The sequence below is a fragment of the Mandrillus leucophaeus genome, unplaced genomic scaffold, assembly GCF_000951045.1.
Source record: "Mandrillus leucophaeus isolate KB7577 unplaced genomic scaffold, Mleu.le_1.0 Scaffold1428, whole genome shotgun sequence".
NCBI lineage: Eukaryota > Metazoa > Chordata > Mammalia > Primates > Cercopithecidae > Mandrillus > Mandrillus leucophaeus.
This window is the reverse complement of record NW_012101397.1, coordinates 127682-145087: the sequence shown is the minus strand read 5'-3', so window position 1 is coordinate 145087 and position 17406 is coordinate 127682. Positions and strand designations below refer to the sequence as shown.

At 55.0% G+C, this 17406-nt stretch overlaps 2 protein-coding genes across 2 annotated transcripts in view; one reads left to right on the top strand and one right to left on the bottom strand.

Moving 5' to 3' along the window:
• The window catches only part of PLXND1 (plexin D1), a 35542-nt gene extending 28338 nt beyond the window's left edge, over positions 1 to 7204 (top strand). Inside the window, exons 27-35 of the mRNA XM_011974201.1 lie at positions 565 to 668; positions 759 to 822; positions 1716 to 1750; positions 2003 to 2107; positions 2667 to 2830; positions 3839 to 3986; positions 5190 to 5330; positions 5712 to 5786; positions 5975 to 7204. Coding sequence (XP_011829591.1) covers positions 565 to 668; positions 759 to 822; positions 1716 to 1750; positions 2003 to 2107; positions 2667 to 2830; positions 3839 to 3986; positions 5190 to 5330; positions 5712 to 5786; positions 5975 to 6091 — 953 coding nt within the window. The 3' untranslated portion in view covers positions 6092 to 7204. The remainder of the gene's footprint in view (positions 1 to 564; positions 669 to 758; positions 823 to 1715; positions 1751 to 2002; positions 2108 to 2666; positions 2831 to 3838; positions 3987 to 5189; positions 5331 to 5711; positions 5787 to 5974) is intronic.
• Positions 7205 to 11086: 3882 nt separating this feature from the next.
• Positions 11087 to 17406, bottom strand: part of LOC105535201 (histone H1oo) — an 8246-nt gene continuing 1926 nt past the window's right edge. The window contains exons 3-6 of the mRNA XM_011974202.1: positions 14758 to 15017; positions 13066 to 13429; positions 11609 to 11673; positions 11087 to 11311 (exon numbers count right to left, since the gene is read on the bottom strand). Of these exons, the coding sequence (XP_011829592.1) occupies positions 11087 to 11311; positions 11609 to 11673; positions 13066 to 13429; positions 14758 to 15017 (914 nt within the window). The remainder of the gene's footprint in view (positions 11312 to 11608; positions 11674 to 13065; positions 13430 to 14757; positions 15018 to 17406) is intronic.

Genomic DNA, 17406 nt, shown 5'->3' with positions numbered 1-17406 from the left:
GACGGGGTTTCACCATGGTCTCGATCTCCTGACCTTGTGATCCGCCCGCCTCGGCCTTCCAAAGTGCTGGGATTACAGGCGTGAGCCACCGCGCCTGGCCTGCTAATTTTACTTTTTGTAAAGATAGTGTCATGCTATGCTGCCCAGGCTGGTCTTGAACTCCTGGGCTCAAGCGATCCTCCTGCCTCAGCCTCCCAAAGTGCTGGGATTACAGGTGTGAGCCACCACGTGGGGCCTGGAGTGGGTTTTATAGGATTCTTGGTTAGGCCAAGGGTTTCATCAGCAATTGTAACGTTAAGAACCCTGCAGACAAGGCCATTTCCAGAGCTCCTCCTCTGTGCCCTCCACCCTGGCACCTTCACTGTGTACCCTCACATTCTCTCCCCCAGCTCTTTCCTGCCCTCTCCGTTTTATGGATGGGAAAATGGGGGCTCAGAGAGAGGTATGGCTTTCCTCATTTTCCATGGAGAAAGCGAGAGGCCTCTCCCTTGTGGCTGGGCCAGTAACCACCCCTCAGGCCCAGCTCCCTGCCCAGACCCTGATGGCCTGCTCCTTGTCCCCCAGAGTGGTTCGCCTCCAGCACACAGAGCTACATCCTTCGGGACCTGGACGACACCTCCGTGGTGGAAGACGGTCGCAAGAAGCTTAACACGTTGGCCCATTACAAGGTGCAGCCCTGCCCCCCTGCCCTGCTTCCCCACCCTCATGCCCCCACCCCGACCTCCAGCCTCTGACCTCGGCCTCTCCCCTCCCATCAGATCCCCGAAGGTGCCTCGCTGGCCATGAGTCTCATAGACAAGAAGGACAACACACTGGGCCGAGGTAGTGCGGGTGCACGTGGGAAGGAAGCCTAGACTGCATGTGGACAGGGGCTTCCATCCCATGCCCCTGTGGGGAAACTGAGGGTCCGACAGTCACGGCTGGCCTGGGCTGAGGCCTCCTTGGTGGAGACTGGGCGGGGCCAGCCTCCTCTGACCCAGTACTGCTGGGGCAGGGCCCACACCAGGCCTCCTCAAGCTGATTTCCTGCGGCAGCTGGAGAGAGGCCCCGGGAGGGCGGGCTGCAGTTCCGGGAGGTCTGGGCAGTGGCCAGGCCAGAAGGGGGGCCAGCATGCCCGTCTCAGCCTTGGGCCATGTCCCTGCCTCAAGTGCCCCCTCCACAGCCTCAGACGCCCCAGGCACAGTCGCCTGGCTGCCAGGCCTGCGAGCCCGGGCTCCTCTGGGTCTCGGGGTCCCCTCCTGAGGTTGAGAGCAGAGTCTCGGTCTCTCCCAGCAGCCTGGGAGTCTGGGCTGGCAGGAGCTCTGGGCTCAGGGGTGGGGTGGGTGAAGGAAGCCACCTCTGCCTGCCTGAGGCCTCTCCTCCCCCGTGGCTGCATCTTTCTGTTTCTCTCCACCGCTGTTCCTCCCTCCAAGTCCCTCCATCCCTGTGGTCACTGTGTGTGTGTGTCTTTCTCTCTCTGCCTCACTCTGTCTCACTCTCTGTGTGTCTCTGGATCTCACTTATCTCTCTCTCTGTCTCTCCCAGACTCAGTCTCCCCATGAGTCTCTGCATCTCTGTCTCATTCTCTCTGCCTGTCTCTTTGGATCTCTGTCTCTGTTTGTTTCTCTCCCCATCTTTCTGTCTCTGCTTCTGTTTCTCTCCCCATCTTTCTGTCTTCATTGCTGTTTCTCTCCCCTCCTCTCCCATGTTTATTTATTGTGTTTTTCCTCCTGCAGTGAAAGACTTGGACACAGAGAAGTATTTCCATTTGGTGAGTGCCCAACCTCGGCCCCAGGGGATCCAGCCCCTCAGTGGGTGTGGCCTTGGCTTTCTGTGGCCCTGGGCCTCTGGGAAAAGTGCTCCCGGCCCTGAGAAAGGCTGGGGGTGGGGGAGTAGGGATGGGGCCCAGAATCAGGAGGGAACCACAACCCTTGTGTGCTAAGAAGCATGGCAGAGCCAGACCTCCCACAGGCGGCCGAGGATGGGGCCTGGTGCGGACACTGACCACTGCCCGGCCTCCCAGGTGCTGCCCACGGACGAGCTGGCGGAGCCCAAGAAGTCTCACCGGCAGAGCCATCGCAAGAAGGTGCTCCCGGAAATCTACCTGACCCGCCTGCTCTCCACCAAGGTGGGTCCGGCTTCAGTCTCCCCTCCGTGCAGCGGGCACAAGGCTCCAGCCCCAGCCCCAGAGGGTCATTGCTCAGGGCCAGCTGTGCACACACGGCTGGAAGAGGGGTGTGAGTTCTTCCTATTTCCCCTGTGGGGCTGGAGGGGCAAGAGGCTGAAGGCTTAGGGTCCCACTTGAGGCATTTCTCACAGCCAGGAAAAATGCCTGACAGACACTTCTATGTTAGCCCACGTAACAGGGTACAGCAGTGGCCCAGAGGGGTCAGTGATGTCCCCAAGGCCACGTGGCTCAGTGGCAGCGCTGGCACCCCACAGCCCATACTCTGGTGCCTCCAGTTCTCGACTACATGTGCCAATGCCTTGATTAGTCCTTTCAACGCCTCTGTGAGGCAAATTTCGGATGCTAACTGAGGCCGGAGAGGCTCGGTGACCAGCCTGATGCCGCGTGGCTCCCTCATTCAGCAGCCTGGGCATTTCAAGCTCTGCAGAGCCACCAAGGGTGCCCACTAGCCCTCTGCACGTGGCCCGGGGCTGACGGCGGCCACCCCACTCCCCCGCAGGGCACGCTGCAGAAGTTTCTGGATGACCTGTTCAAGGCCATTCTGAGTATCCGTGAAGATAAGCCTCCGCTTGCTGTCAAGTACTTTTTCGACTTCCTGGAGGAACAGGCTGAGAAGAGGGGAATCTCGGACCCCGACACCCTACACATCTGGAAGACCAACAGGTGGCGGGGCGGGGGCCATGCGGACTTCACTGTGCCATTGGGGCCCCCGTGGCAGGGGATTCAGAGTCTAGTCTCTGGCCTCACCTGCTTGGGCTCAAGCCCTCCTCTGCCATTTCCTAGCTGTGTGTTCTTGGATGAGTGACTTAGCCTCCCTGTACTTCAGTTTCCCCTCCACTGTAAAATGCAACCCTTGTTAATGGTAGGAATTAACTAGAAGAGTGCCCAGAGCATGGTCTAGGTGTTGCCCTTACTATCATTCTCCCACACCCCTCTCAGGCGGGTGCCTTCACAGATGAGCACACTGAGGCTCAGAGAAGCAGTACCTGCTCAAGACCACACAGCCTGGGACAGTAGAGCCAGGCTCGGCCCTACATTATCTGAATCCCTTACCCAGTTGGTAGCCCTCCTTCGAGGCACCTCTTAGCTTGTCGGGGTCACACACCCCCACAAGAAGTTGCTGGAAACCCAGCCTGACCCTCAGGAAGAATACCACCAGCCCAGGCGCCTCCCTGCAGGCCAGCAGCTTCCCAGAGCTCTGGGGGTGCACATGCCCAGGCTGCTGAGTCACCGGGTGGCCTGAGGTGGGGTTGGGGGTGTTGCTTACCCGCTCTGGCCTCTCGAGGACAAGGCCAGAGCTCCAGGCGCTGCCCCCCACAGCCCTGCCACAGCTGCTCTGCTAATGCTGGACTTCCTGCTGCCTGCAAGGGTTCAGGGAGGAGCCAGGGGTGCCCGGGGGCTGGCACCTGGTTCTAATGAGAACCAGGACCTGGCTGGAGGATCAGCAGGGGGTTGGGGGTGTCGCTAAGCCCTGCAGCTCCTGCCTTGCTCCAGCAGGAAACCCGGCTCTCAGCCCCACTGCCACCCCAAAGGTTCCCAAAGGTTACATCTTGTGACAAGGCCCCAACCTCAGGCCCTTGAGGGACAAAGTCAGCTGTCTTCTCCATGACTGTCCCTTGACTGCTTCCTACCCCACCCTACCCTCACTGCCTTTGTCACCCTACCCCACAGCCTTCCTCTCCGGTTCTGGGTGAACATCCTGAAGAACCCCCAGTTTGTCTTTGACATCGACAAGACAGACCACATTGACGCCTGCCTCTCAGTCATCGCGCAGGCCTTCATCGACGCCTGCTCCATCTCTGACCTGCAGCTGGGCAAGGTCGGCTGTTCCCAGGACCAGGCCAGGCCCATGCACAGGGCCAGAGTGGGGTGCCGACCGTGGGTGGCCTCCTCCACTCTGAGGCTGAGCTCAGAGATCATCCTGGGAGGGGAACCGAAAGAGCTCAGGTCTAGGGCATATGGGATGAGTGACTCATTCAGACAGGGAGATACCTAGAATCCAGTACCTTCCATCAGAAACTCTGTATCGCTGCAGACCAACTGCACCTGCCATGGCTGTGCCTGGCACTGGCTTTGAAAACAGGCCAGAGAACCTGGTGTGGGAAAGCCAGTATGAGCTTGGACAGCCTGCTTAGTCAGGCACAACATCATCTGAAAACCAGGCCAGGCTCTGGGCAGCAGACCCTAAAAGTCAAAAGCCATTCAAGCGAGCATTCAGTGAAGGAGTGGGCAGAGGGGTGACGGGTGACTAGGAGCTCTTGAGATTCATGCGGTGGGTTGGGGGCACACAAGGCTCTGTCTGGCTTTAGAGGTTGAAGATGAAAGAGGATGGCCTTCCAGACCGAGGGAACGGCACAGGCAAAGACAGGGAGGCGGGAAAGCACCCGCTTGCTGTGAGTAGGGATGAGATTGTATCATTAGAGCTGGCACTGCAGGATTGGTCCAGGTCGTGCGTGGCCCTGCATTTAGCCCATGCATTTCAGAGATAGACCACGGGAAAGAGAAAATGCCATCGCTCCACTACTTCTCACGTACTGCCTCCGAAGGCAGGATGCCCGTGACTGACAAAGAAACTGGGAGTGTTCTTGGCACTTCTTTCAGGCGTTAGGAGCATGTGATGGGAAACATTCCACTGAGCCAGCACTCAGGCTTCCAGAAATCCTAGACACCAAGACCTATCACCCTGAGAAGGACACATCCTTGTTACATGGAACGGGCTGCGGGCAGTGAAGAGCTGGCACCCCCGTGCTTTTCCCCCTGAAAGAAGTAGCCCCTCCCTCCCCCCAGGTCATTGTCCTAACAATCCTGGGGAAAGTAGGCGGGGCAGACAGAGCACAGTGAGGAGCCCCTGGTCTGGGGCCGGCTGAGTACAGAGACGTTCAGTGACCGGGCAAGACTCTTTGGGCCTCAGGGGCCTGCTAAGGTCACTTATGTGGCAGGAGGGATGAGGGCTCATCCAGAAAACGACCAGATCCGTCCTTTCTTCAGCAGCCATCTAACACCCTCGCTTTTCTCTGCCCAGGATTCACCAACCAACAAGCTCCTCTACGCCAAGGAGATTCCTGAGTACCGGAAGATCGTGCAGCGCTACTACAAGCAGATCCAGGACATGACGCCGCTCAGTGAGCAGGAGATGAATGCCCATCTGGCCGAGGAGTCGAGGGTGCGGCGGCTCGCGGGGGGTCCCTGACGAGCTGAGGGATCGGGGGTGGGGGGGCTGGGCCTCAATGCCTCCACTGAGTAAGGGCAGGGAATGCAGCGGGCATTTCAGAAGTGGCCGTGGCCTCTTGCCAGCCTGCAAATTCGTCACGCATTTTCCCAGAGCTTGAGGCGTGGGGGCAGGAGAGCACCCTCTGGATGGAGAGGAGCTTGGAGGTCAGGGTCCGGGAAGCTGTCTTCGCAGGACTTGAGGGGCCTTATCACTGAACTGTGCTGTGGGGGCCATGTGGAGTTGGGTATTTGTGTAAACAGCTGGCTTTGCTGGGGCCCGGCTCAGCTTTGACCACTGGGCTAACGTCCTCCTCCCCGTCCTGCCTCCTTATAGAAATACCAGAATGAGTTCAATACCAATGTGGCCATGGCAGAGATTTATAAGTACGCCAAGAGGTATCGGCCGCAGGTGAGTGCCCCAGGGTGAGGCATCTGCCCTCGGGGCAGGTGAGCTTCCTACTCAAGTACACACATCTCAGGGTGCTTGCCCCTCACGGACGGATGTCACTTGTGGTAGACATTCAGGGCTGTGTTCTCCCCCACGAACTGAGGCAGGGCCACCCACCATGGCCCGGCTGACTCCGCTGCTCCCCTCAGATCATGGCCGCGCTGGAGGCCAACCCCACGGCCCGGAGGACACAACTGCAGCACAAGTTTGAGCAAGTGGTGGCTTTGATGGAGGACAACATCTACGAGTGCTACAGTGAGGCCTGAGACACATGGAGAGCTGGGCAGGCTGCTGCGGGGAGAAACGGACGCCCCTGGGCCTCAACTTGATCTTCTACCCCGTGTCTGTGACTCACGCTGGGGAATACTGAGCAGAGACGTCTGGGGCATGGGCAGGAGGAGGGGCTGCTCTTAGCCAGGCAGGGGCGCCCCAGCCCTGACCCCTGGGCACCTCCATCCCCTCCCACCTATCCCCGGATCAGTCTCCGGGACGGGGGCCAGAGAGCTGGTCAGACTCTCCCGTCTGCCCAGCATGGCCTGCACTGTGCCCACCCACTCGCTTCACAGCCTCCAGCTGGTCCTGCTGCCGAGAGCCCCGCGCATCCAGGCAGCCAAGCACAAAGAAGGGGAGAGGAGGCCACCAGCCCGGAGGCTGCAGCCCAGAAACTCTACCTCATCCACACTGGTGCAGGGAGCCCTCCTTGAACCGACCTTTGATTGGTTTCTGCTTCAACCCCCAAAATGTTATCTCCACTTCCCCCTCACCCAAAGAGGATCCTGGCCAGACAGTTTCAAGTAGTGTCAGATTTTTGTTGCTTGGGCGGCTGTTGGTAGAGTGGGCAGTGCCCGTGCCATGGGGTGCTCTGTGGGCTCCTCCAGGAGCAGGGAGGGGGGAGGGGAGGGGAGGGGCGGGGGGCACAGGAGCTGGGAGCCCCATCTCCAGGGAAAGGAGAGGGGTTAAGATGCACCAAGGCTGTAGCTGGGCTACTTGATCTTGCTGAAAGTGTTTCTAAAGATAGCACCACTTTTTTTTTTTTTTTTTTTAAAAAGCTTTTATATGTTAAAAAAAGTATCATGCACCAACTGTGAATAGCTGCCGCTTGCGCAGAGGACCCGGGGAGGGGTCCCGAGAGGCTCCCCATGCAACACTGGAAATGACTGTTCCAGAGAGCGGGCAGACCTGGCAGAGCGCCCCTGGCGCCTGAGACCGCCACCCATTCCACTCCTGCCAGAAGCGACCCTCTGTGGCCGATGGGCCATGCAAGCCCCTTGCAGCCAACTCAGCCAGTGTTGGGACTGGCTCAGAGCCCATGGGGGCTGGAGGGGGGCCGTCGGGACTCTGGAATCTTCTTTATAATAAAAGCCTGACAGACAAACCTACTGTGGGCTCCAGCCTTTGTCCCGAGATAGCCAAGCTGAAGAACGTGCAGTTTCTTTACCAGTTTGTGAGAGAGAGGAGGGAGGGAGCCTGCCATCCCTTCTGTCTCAGCTGCACTGTTGAGGTTTGGGCAGGCACCTGACTGGCTTCTGAGAAGGCAGAGGCCAGATGATGAAACGAGACAGTGCAGGCTGCGTGCATGCTGTGGGCCTGGCCCGGAGCTGCCATTCCTTAAGCTCTGAGGATACCCGGGGACCTCCAGGAAGATTTCACAGCTACTGTGTGTTGCCTGCAACTGGGTGGGCCCTGCTCCTAACCTCATCTCTAACAAGCCCATGAGGAACGTGCTAGCATCCCTACATGACAGACGCAGCAACTGAGGCTCAGCACAGCTGAAGCATTTCTCAAGGTCACACAACCAGAAAGAGACAGAATGAGGACCAGGTCCCATGCTCCTTCCAGGCCAGAGTCTCCACAGTGGTCCCCCAAGTGGGTGGGGAGGCCAAAGATGACCACCCTGGAAAGGGAACTGACACTTAACTTGCCCTGAATTTCTCATCAAGCTTAAAAAATACATAGCATTAAGCCCATTTCTCAGACAAGGAAGCAGGCAGTTTAACCTCCAAGCCCAGTTTAACCCTAAACACTGTTCCCCACAGTACAGGCTGTTCCTCACCCCTGCCCGCAAGAACAATGAACCTGATGCAGACATTCCTTTCCAGCCCTGCTGGCTCCTCCCTGACCCCAGGGAAAGATCTCAAAAGCCAGCTCCAAAGGTACAGCAACTCCATTTAATTTCTTGCTTTTGTGAAGGAAAAATAGTTACACATGTATTTATCAAGAGTAAAAACTAGGACAAAAGATTCATAAAATTTAAACAAAATCCCACAGATACCAGTTCTAAAATTAATGAGAACAGAAAAGTGAGGAGAAAAGTAAACAACCTTTTGCTTTAAAAATAGCTTTTTCCTGCAGTGGCTTCTGTGTGGAAAGATAGTCTTTATCTTTCACATTTTCTATTCTGAGCATTGATTCCTTCTTATTAAGCAGCAGATTTTCTAATTTAAGTTATCAGCACATTTGATAGCATTTTGAGGGTGAGAGGGGTGGGTGTGATTCTGGAATGAATACAGGGTTCCCAGAGAAATGTAGGAAGCACAAAAAGCGTGAAGAAAATAAAAGCTGCCCTAACCCTTCGTGGCAAGCGTTTCTGAGAACGCCACCTGCATGGGGTGCTTGAGTGGGGCGGGGCCGAGGAGTGAACTCAGGATCAGGGTGTGCACACCATTTTGCAACCTGATTTTCCCCCATGCGACAATATGTCAGTAACATCTTTCTATGTCATTAAATATTCCACAGCCTGTCTTAATGTCTGATTAACATTCAGTTCCTCCTTGAAGTTTAGAAATGTATTTGCAAATGGAGGAAATCTCGTTTCCAGAGTCGTTTCTCAGCACAGAAGGTAACCACCTTCCATGAACCAGCTATAATCCTTATCTGGGGCTCTGAGGACCTGGCAGCTGTGGGCAGGAGGGAGGCTTTTACCCTTTGAGGGTCATAGGAGGCTGGGGACCCCTGATGTAGCATCCTCACACTAAACGCCTTTGAAAAGGAAAGAAGCCATTGCAGCTAAGGGAGGTAACTTGCCCAAGGTTTCATGGACGCTAGACACCTCCCACCCCTGCCCCCAGCTCATGGACATGAGATGCCCACTCATGCCCCCCACACCGCAGTCTGCCTGGCGGTGCCTCCCACAGCACCGGGTCGAGCCGTGAATGAGCAGTGGCAGGAGCAGACCTCTCCTCAGGAAGCAGCAGCCCAGCCCCGCTCCGCCATCTGCTCTGGGTGCGCTTCTGGGTCCTGCTGGCAGCCACGTTACAGACACCCCAGGGAGGCTGTCAGCACATCTAGGCAAAGCCGGGATTCCAAGGGGAGAGGGTGGGGTGACGGAGCAGGGGCAGGAAGGGAGCGGCTGATGCCCCATGCTGAGCAGCCTGCTTCCCTTTGCACCCTGTCTGCCCCCTTCTCAAGTCCTGTGCAGTTTGTTTTTGACTCCCTTTAGTCCACCCCTTCCTTCTCTCTGTCCTCCGTGGCTAGGCTGCCACCTCTCATCAGGACCATATCTCGGCAGCCTCCCGGCACGTGCCGAGTCCTCACCTCAGGAAATGGTCACCCAGCAGTCACCTAGCTGTCTAGAACCCAAACTGCAGACTCATCAGTGACCCTTCCTACATCCAATCCATCAGCAGAGCCCGTTCACACCATCTTCAACAGTGATCCAGAATCTGCCACTTCTAACCCTCCTCTACGAGCATGTCCTGGCTGGCCACCCCTTCATCTGGGTTGTAGCAGGGGCCTCCTCGCAGGCCTGTCTGCCTGCTCACATCCCTGCAGAGACTGTTGCTTGCCGTCCTCTAATGGTTGCCTATAACAATTAAAGCCCACGGTGCTTGCCCTTGGCTTACAAGACCCTACGTGATCCAGCCGTCATCTACCCTGCAGCCCTTGTTCCGGTGAAAGGAGGGGGATCTGTTTAGAAAGATCTATTGCTGCAGGACACACCACCCCAGTACCTAGTGGCTTAAAATAACAGCAGTCACTTATTTTGCCCACGAATCTGCAATCGGGCCAGGGCTTGGCAGGAAAGGCTTGTCCCTGTTCCACCAGGTTTCTGCTGGGGCAGCTCAGTTAGGGCTGGAAGACGCAGTTCCAACACGCTGCATTCAGATGGTGGCACGTGGTACCAGCTGGTCAGAGAGTTCAGTGAGGGCTGAAAATTGGAGTCCTCAGTTCCTCTCCACAAGCTGCTTGGGCTTTCCCATAGAATGGTGGCCAAGTTCGAAGAGTGAGTATCACAAAACAAAAAGTGTCCCCAAACACAAGAAGTAGAAGTTGCCTTAAGGTGGGACCCAGAAATTGTCACAGCATCATTCTCACTGAATTCTACTGGTCAAGCATAGAGCCTGGAGTCAAGGGGCAGGGACACAGAGCCTGTCTCTCCGTGTGAGGGGTGCCACGGATGTTTTTAAAGCACCTTGGACCTTGTCGGAGAGACCCCTGTTCTTCTCTTTATTGGGCTCTAGCCACAGACTCTCCTGCAGCTCCCAGCCTGAGGAGCATGTTCTCACCCCAGGGCCTTTGCATTCACTCTTCCTTCTGCTGAAATGGTACCCCCTCCAGACACAGGTCCTTGCTCAGACAGCCCCTCCAATGCTGTCTAAACTAGCAGCCAGCCCTACCCACCCTGCTGGATGCCCAGCCCTACCTCTTCAGAGCACAGGCGCTGGCTGGGGAGTAGGACACCTGTTGGCTGTCGCAGCACCTGGCCCAGGAGCACTCGGGAACCAGTGGCTGAAAGGTCTCCCTCTCTTCTCAGCTACTCTAATCCTTCCTTTCTACCGCCAGAGGGTTCTTTCTAAACAGATCCCCTCCTCTCATCCCACCCCTCAGATGGCACCCTCTGCCTCATCTGCCTGACAACAGCTACCCATTCTTTAGGATCAAAAGCCACCTCCTCCTGGCAGCCTGATCTCAGGGCCGGGTTACTCTCCCTCCACCAGCCCCTTTGCATCCTGATATCTGATATCTATGCCACAGCCCCATACAGCACACAGTCTGTATTCCTGAGGCAGAACCTCCTATCAGAGCCCCAGCATTGACCAGGTAAACAGCAGGTGCTCAGCGGATGTTCATGAAGGACCGAATGGCCAAATCCTTGAACCTCAGCCTCTACCCACACCAGTTGTGAGGAAAAAGAAACAAAAGTCTTTATTGATAAATAGCTTACAATGAAATAAATAGAGCAGTGGTTTGTTGAAGAATAAAAACTAGGGCAGAGGCTCGGTTTCTCTCCACCCCTGCCTTTAGCCCTAAGCTTCAGCCCTCTAGCTGGACACTTTGGATGATGAGGCCTTGATGGGCAGCCCAGCCTTTCTCGGGCCCTTGGGGGCCTCTGTCTTCCTGGACAAGTGTGCGGGTACCACCTTGGACCCACTGCCCTTAGCAGGAGCAACAGCCTTGGTGTTTGGCCCCTGCCCAGCTTTAGGGGCCTTGGCCTTGGCCTTGGCCACCACCTTCTTTTTGGTCGGGGAAGCAGCACCATTCTTGACCTATACAAAAGCAAACCGGGAGCAAAGAGACAGCTGGGAAGGGCTGAAATCCCAGCTCGGTGGCTCTGGGTACACAACATCGCTCTTCTAAGCCTTAGTCTCTTGTCTGTAAGACGGGGATGGCAACACCCCAGGGTGCCGGGGGAGCAGAGAGAAGAAGGTGGTAGACTGTGCTTTGTAGGAAAAGAAATTGAACCCGATCCCTGGCTGACCCTTCCAGAGGCTGAGTGTGGGATGCCCAAGCTCTGGCCTGTTCAGGGCAGGCAGCCAGGCTGGGAAAGTCATGCAGGCGCCTACCTTGCTGGCCGTGGGTTTTGAACTCTTACTCCCAGTGGTGGTTTTCCTGCAGGCCTCAGCATCTCCTGGAATGTGATGGAGGAGGTTTTGTAGGGGAAGAAGGTGGCACTGCTGGTGGGGCAGGAAGTTTCAGGGACTCTGGAACCCCCATCCCTCCTGGGTCCTAGGTCTTCACTCAGCTATGTGACATGGGGCAAATCATTTAGCCACTCTGAGCCTCAGTGACTAGTTTGAAGACTGGGAATAACAGCATGTCCCTCACAGAGTGGCTGGAAGGTTAACCGAAGCACTTGCTCTATGCAAAGCACTAGTGCTCCAAGCCCACCGAAGCCAAAGTCTAACGGGCCTGTCAGCTCGAGCCTTTAATTTGTCTTCCGCCTGGCAGCCAGAATACTTTTTCTTTCTTTTAAGACAGGGTCTCACTCTGTCACTGTGCTGGAGTGTGGTGGTGCGATCTCAGCTTACTGCAGCCTTGACCTCCCAGGCTCAAGCGATCCTTCTGCCTCAGCCTCCCAAGTCGCTAGGGCAACAGGTGTGCAACAACATGCTGGCTAATATTTTTATTTTTTGCATAGATGGGATCTCACTATCTTGCCCAGATTGGCTCTAATTCCTGGGGTCAGCACTCACCTGTGTGACAGAGCAAGAGCCTGTCTCTAAAAGAGAGAGAGGAAAAAAAAGAGTAACTCTAGCCCTAGCTGCTTCCTGTCAGAATCCTTCCACAGCTCCACATCATCCTCCAGATAAAACCCTGATTCCAGCTGCCCTTCACACCTTCTCCTTGCCAACACTGCAGGTAGACTGAAATATATACAGTTCCTCAAAAACTCCACCTCCTTGTGTTTTGTTTTGAGAGCGAGTCTCACTCTGTCACCCACGCTGGAGTGCAGTGGTGCGATCTCAGCTCACTGTAACATCCACCTCCTGGGTTTAAGTATTTTCCTGCCTCAGCCACCCAAGTAGCTGGGATTATAGGTGTACACCACCATGCCCAGCTAATTTCTGCATTTTTAGCAGAGACGGGGGTTCACCATGTTGACCAGGTTGGTCTCAAACTCCTGACCTCAAGTGATCCGCCCGCCTCGGCCTCCCAAAGTGTTGGGCTTAAAGGCACAAGCCACCATGCCTGGCCTAAAAATTCCACCTTCTTTATGCTTCCAGGCCTTTGCAAAGGCCCTTCCCCTGCTTGAGACACCTTCCTCCAGGAAGCCTTCCCTGACCCCTGCCTCAAGAATGAGTCATGCTCCTAGTTTCTGCTTCCCCCTTCATAACCCTTGAAATGTCTGCCTCCTTCCCCCAACTAGCTACCATGAGTTCTGTCTCTCCAGGTCAAGCCCAGCACTCAGGGCACATGTACTAGATAAGGAAACCCCTCTCCAGAGCTGGCTCCCCAAACCTACTCCAGTGGCTGTCAAGACCCCTATTCCCACACCACCCCCTAAAAGTCACACAGCTACCTTGGCTGCTCCTGCTGCCTTTGGCCTTTGCCTTCCTGCTGAGCCCGCTGGCACTGGAAGGTTCCCGTATGGCCTTGTCTGGCTTGGGGGGCACCTTCCTAGCCTCTCCCAACTGTGCCCTGGTGTCCTTGGCCGCACCGCCTTGCTTTCGAGCCTTCTCTGTGGCTGCACCTGGCTTGGGAGGAGCCTTCTGCACCTTTGCTGGCCTCTTGGCTGCCTTTTTCACCTTGTCGACGTTGGGAGGGTCCTCCTTGGCCTCGCTTGGTTTCTTGGGGCCCTTCCCCTTGGCCTCGCCCACTCTCCTGGGGGCCGTCGGGGGGGCCATCTTCCTGGGCTGGATTTTCGTCTTGTGTTTGGGAACTAACTGGAGGAGGACACAGGGTAGGCTGAAAGCAGAGCCTCAGGTGCCTCACGTCCCCCACCCTCCGTAAGACTCCGAATGGGAGGCCTCATTCCAAACAGGGGGGCTGCTCAGGCAGTGAGGGGTGGGGAGAAGGCACGAAGCCACTGTCCTTGGAGGCACTGTCTACTATGATTCTAGGATCTCATAATCTCTCAACCACCCACCCTGCCCCTGCCGCTTTCCCACAGATTGTGCCTCTGGACTCCCCCTCCCTCCCCACCCTGAAGCTCTGTCCTGCCTCATGCCCCATGCCCCATGCCCCCACCACCTTGCCCCTTGACACTCAGCAGAACATGGACTGAGGTCAGATGGCTCTGGGCTCACAGCTTCATCTGCCCTCCTCCAGCCCTGTACCACAGCTACATCTTCTCTTCTTTACAGTGGGACCATCACCAAGGGCGTGAGCAGCAGGGGTAGGGGAGGGCTCCTGGCAAGCTGTTTCTTTCCTGTCCCCCAACCCTCAGGGCTCCCCATCACCAAGACTAGAAACCATCTTCACCCCTCAATTGCCAGCACACCGCATCAGACACCCGACACCCCTCTGGCTCTTCTCCCTGCCCAGCCGCCTGGTCCTGCTGTGACGCGAGTCCAGGCTCTGACCCACGCCCAGGAGTTCTACTAGGGTGAGACTTTCTGTGATCTGTCACCAGGTAACCACAGGGACCGGCTTGGGGTAGGCTGAGAATGTTCCCCAGTGTTCCATGGCAACTGTCACGGCAGCTGTTACGTGCAGGAAGTTGGGCAAGATGCAGGGGGCCCAGCAATGACAAGTCAGGCCCTGGGTCTGGTCCCTGAGGTATTCCTGGTGGCTGATGACAGTCCTGATGCTGGGGTGCAGTTTTGTCCCAGACCTGCCTCAGCTCTGAGTGACCTGGCATGCATCCCCTCTTGGAGCCTCTTTATGAAGATGAAACTCTCCCCTTTGAAATGCAGGACATGGCTGCTCAGGGAGGTGCCAGCAGGGGGAAAACCCTTTGCTGTGGTGCGGAATTCCAGGAAGGGACTACGTGCCCAGGACCCAGAAGTTAGCACAGCTGGCACAGTCCCTGGGATCCCAAACATGCAACAGTTCACCTGTCCTGGACACCAACAGGGGAACTCTTGCAGTGGGAGCTCAGAGGGGGCACACTACCTGCCTTCCTGGAGGAGAGGGCATCTCGGCTGCGACTACAGGAGGAACAAGTACAGGGGACCGGAGGGGAAAGGCCTTCCAGGAGAGGCCGCAGTGCTAACAGAGGCCAGGACCCTTGCTCCAACCCTGGGCTATGTCCTCCCTGAGGGGCGCTTACTTTGAAGCTGCCAGTGGCCCCCCTGGCTTTGGAGTTGAGGGGCCTAGTGAGAAGGCCACGGCGCATGCCAGTGGCCAGCGCCTGCTTCAGCAGGTACTTGAAGCGCAGGACGTCCACTGTTGGGTACTTGTGCAGGATGTAGAGCTTGATAGCCGCCACCGACGTGCCCCGGCGCTGCTCCCCTGCCTGCAGCGCCTCCAGCACCATGCGCAGCACTGGGGGGTGGCGGCGTCCCACTGGGAAGCTGCTGTGGCTCGGGCCTGAGGAGAGATGGCAGGCCATCACCCAGGGCCCAGTCACAACTCATTGGCAGGCGTCAGCTGGCCCGTGGGGGGTGGGTGAGGGCCCAGCAAGGGTCAGATGCTCCCCTCTCCCCAAGACACTGACCGCTGGCATGGAAGCTCCCAGACAGTCTCCCCTCAAGGCTTATTGAGTCTCTCTTTTTTTCTTTGAGACACAGTCTCGCTCTGTCCCCCAGCTGGAGTGCAATGGTGTGATCTCAGCTCATTGCAACCTACACGTCCTGGGTCCAAGCAATTCTCCTGCCTCAACCTCCCAAGTAGCTGGGATTACAGGTGCATGCCACCATACCTGGCTGATTTTTGTATTTTTAGTAAAGACGAGGTTTCACCATATTGTCCAGGCTGGTCTTGAACTCCTGACCTCATTATCCACCCGCCTCGGCCTCCCAAAGTGTTGGGATTACAGGCGTGAGCCACCGTGCCCAGCCAAGTCTCTCTTTTTAAAGAACTGAGTATTCCTTTAGAAAAACAAATCTAAATTGGGTGAATTTTCTAGATGTAACTATGGGTTTACAGGACCTCCAGGGGCTATGTGCACATTCTCAGAGGCACCCAGACTGAGAGACTCTCCAGGGCGCACAGCCCGGTTTCTTCCACAAATAAGAGGGAAAGAAAAAGTGGGAGAGGCACCCTATAGACTAAAGATCCTTAGGAAACCTCTCAACCAAATGCTCATTCCCAGAGCAGGATTTGAACAATCCAACTGGAAAAAGAAAGGCAACAGATAAATGTGAGCACTGGAAGGAAATACTGGATATTAGGGATAATATTGTTTGAGGTATGCTAATGGTATTACAATTGCTTTTTAAAAGGTTCTTATCTGTTAAAGGTAAATATTATAAAATATATTTACAGATGAAACGATAAATAAATCCAGCATTTGCTTTGAAATAACCCAGCAGATGAAACAAGAGCGTCCGCAAGCTGATGGCTGTTGGAGCTGGGTGATGGGCACAGTGGAAGGGAGTCACGGACCATTTGGTATAGTCTACTTTTGTATCCATTTGAAAGTTTTTTGTTTTGTTTTGTTTTACTGAGACAGGGTCTCAATCTGTCACGCAGGCTGGAGTGCAGCGCCACAATCATGGCTCGCTGCAGCGTTGACCTCCCCAGCTCAAGTGATCCTCTCGCCTCAGCCTCCGAAGCAGCTGGGACCACAGGCACGCCCCACCACGCCCAGCTAATTTTTGTATTAATATTATTATTATTATTTGACACAGGGGTCTGACTGCATTGCTCAGGTTAGTCTCAAACTCCTGAGTTCAAGCTATCTTCCCACCTCAGTCTCCCAAAGTGCTGGGGTTACAAGCGTGAGCCACCATTCTTGGCCCTGAAAGTTTTCATAATAAAAAGTTACCAAAAAATTCCACTCTTAGGTATATACCTGAGGGAAATGAAAACACACGTCCACACAAAAACGTGTACATGAATGTTCATAGCAGCGTTCTTCGTGTCAGTCCAAAGATGGAAACAGCCCAAACATCCATGATGAATGATCCACAGATGGATGAACAAAATGTGGTCTCTACCCATCCCATGGAATATTATCCATTCATACAAAGGAGTGAAGCCCTGGCTACGACATGGAGGAGCCCTAAAAACATGCTAAGTGAAAAAAAGCCAGTCAGAAAAAGCCACATACTGTCTGATTCCATTTATATGAAATGTCCAGAATAAGCAAGTCCATAGATGCAGAAGGCAGATTGGTGGTTGCCAGGCTGAGGAGTGGGGGCGGAGAATGACTGCTAATGGGTACTGGTTTTCTTGAAGTGATTAAAATATTCTAAAATTGATTATAGAGATGGATACACAACTCTGAGTATACCAAAAGCCATTGTACACTTTAAAGGGTGAATTGTATTGTATGGGAATTGTTTCTCAAAAAGGCATTATAAAAAAGTTGCAAATGAAGTAGGATCAAGGGTGGGGGGAAGCATGAGAAGTTGTCAGTCACCATGAAATGCATAAAAGGGATTAAAATGTGAAACCGAATTTAAATGTGGTGACTGGAAATGTTGACTTCTGATCAATCTGCAGAATGTAAAGACTTAAATTCTGGGCAATATCGTGAGACCTCGACTCTACAAAAGTCTTTAAAAATGAGCAGAGTGTGGTGGTGTGTGCCTGTAGGCCTAGCTACTCAGGAGGCTGAAGTGGGAAGATTGCTTGAGCCTGGCAAGTGGAGACTGCAGTGAGCTGAGATCACACCACTGCACTCCAGCCTGGGTGACAAAGAAAGAGCCTGTCTCCAAAAAAAAAAAAAAAAAAAGACTTAAAAAGTCTATTGGCTACATTAAAAATGTTTTTCAATAGAAAAAAAAAAAAAAAAAAAAGAACATATGAGCTA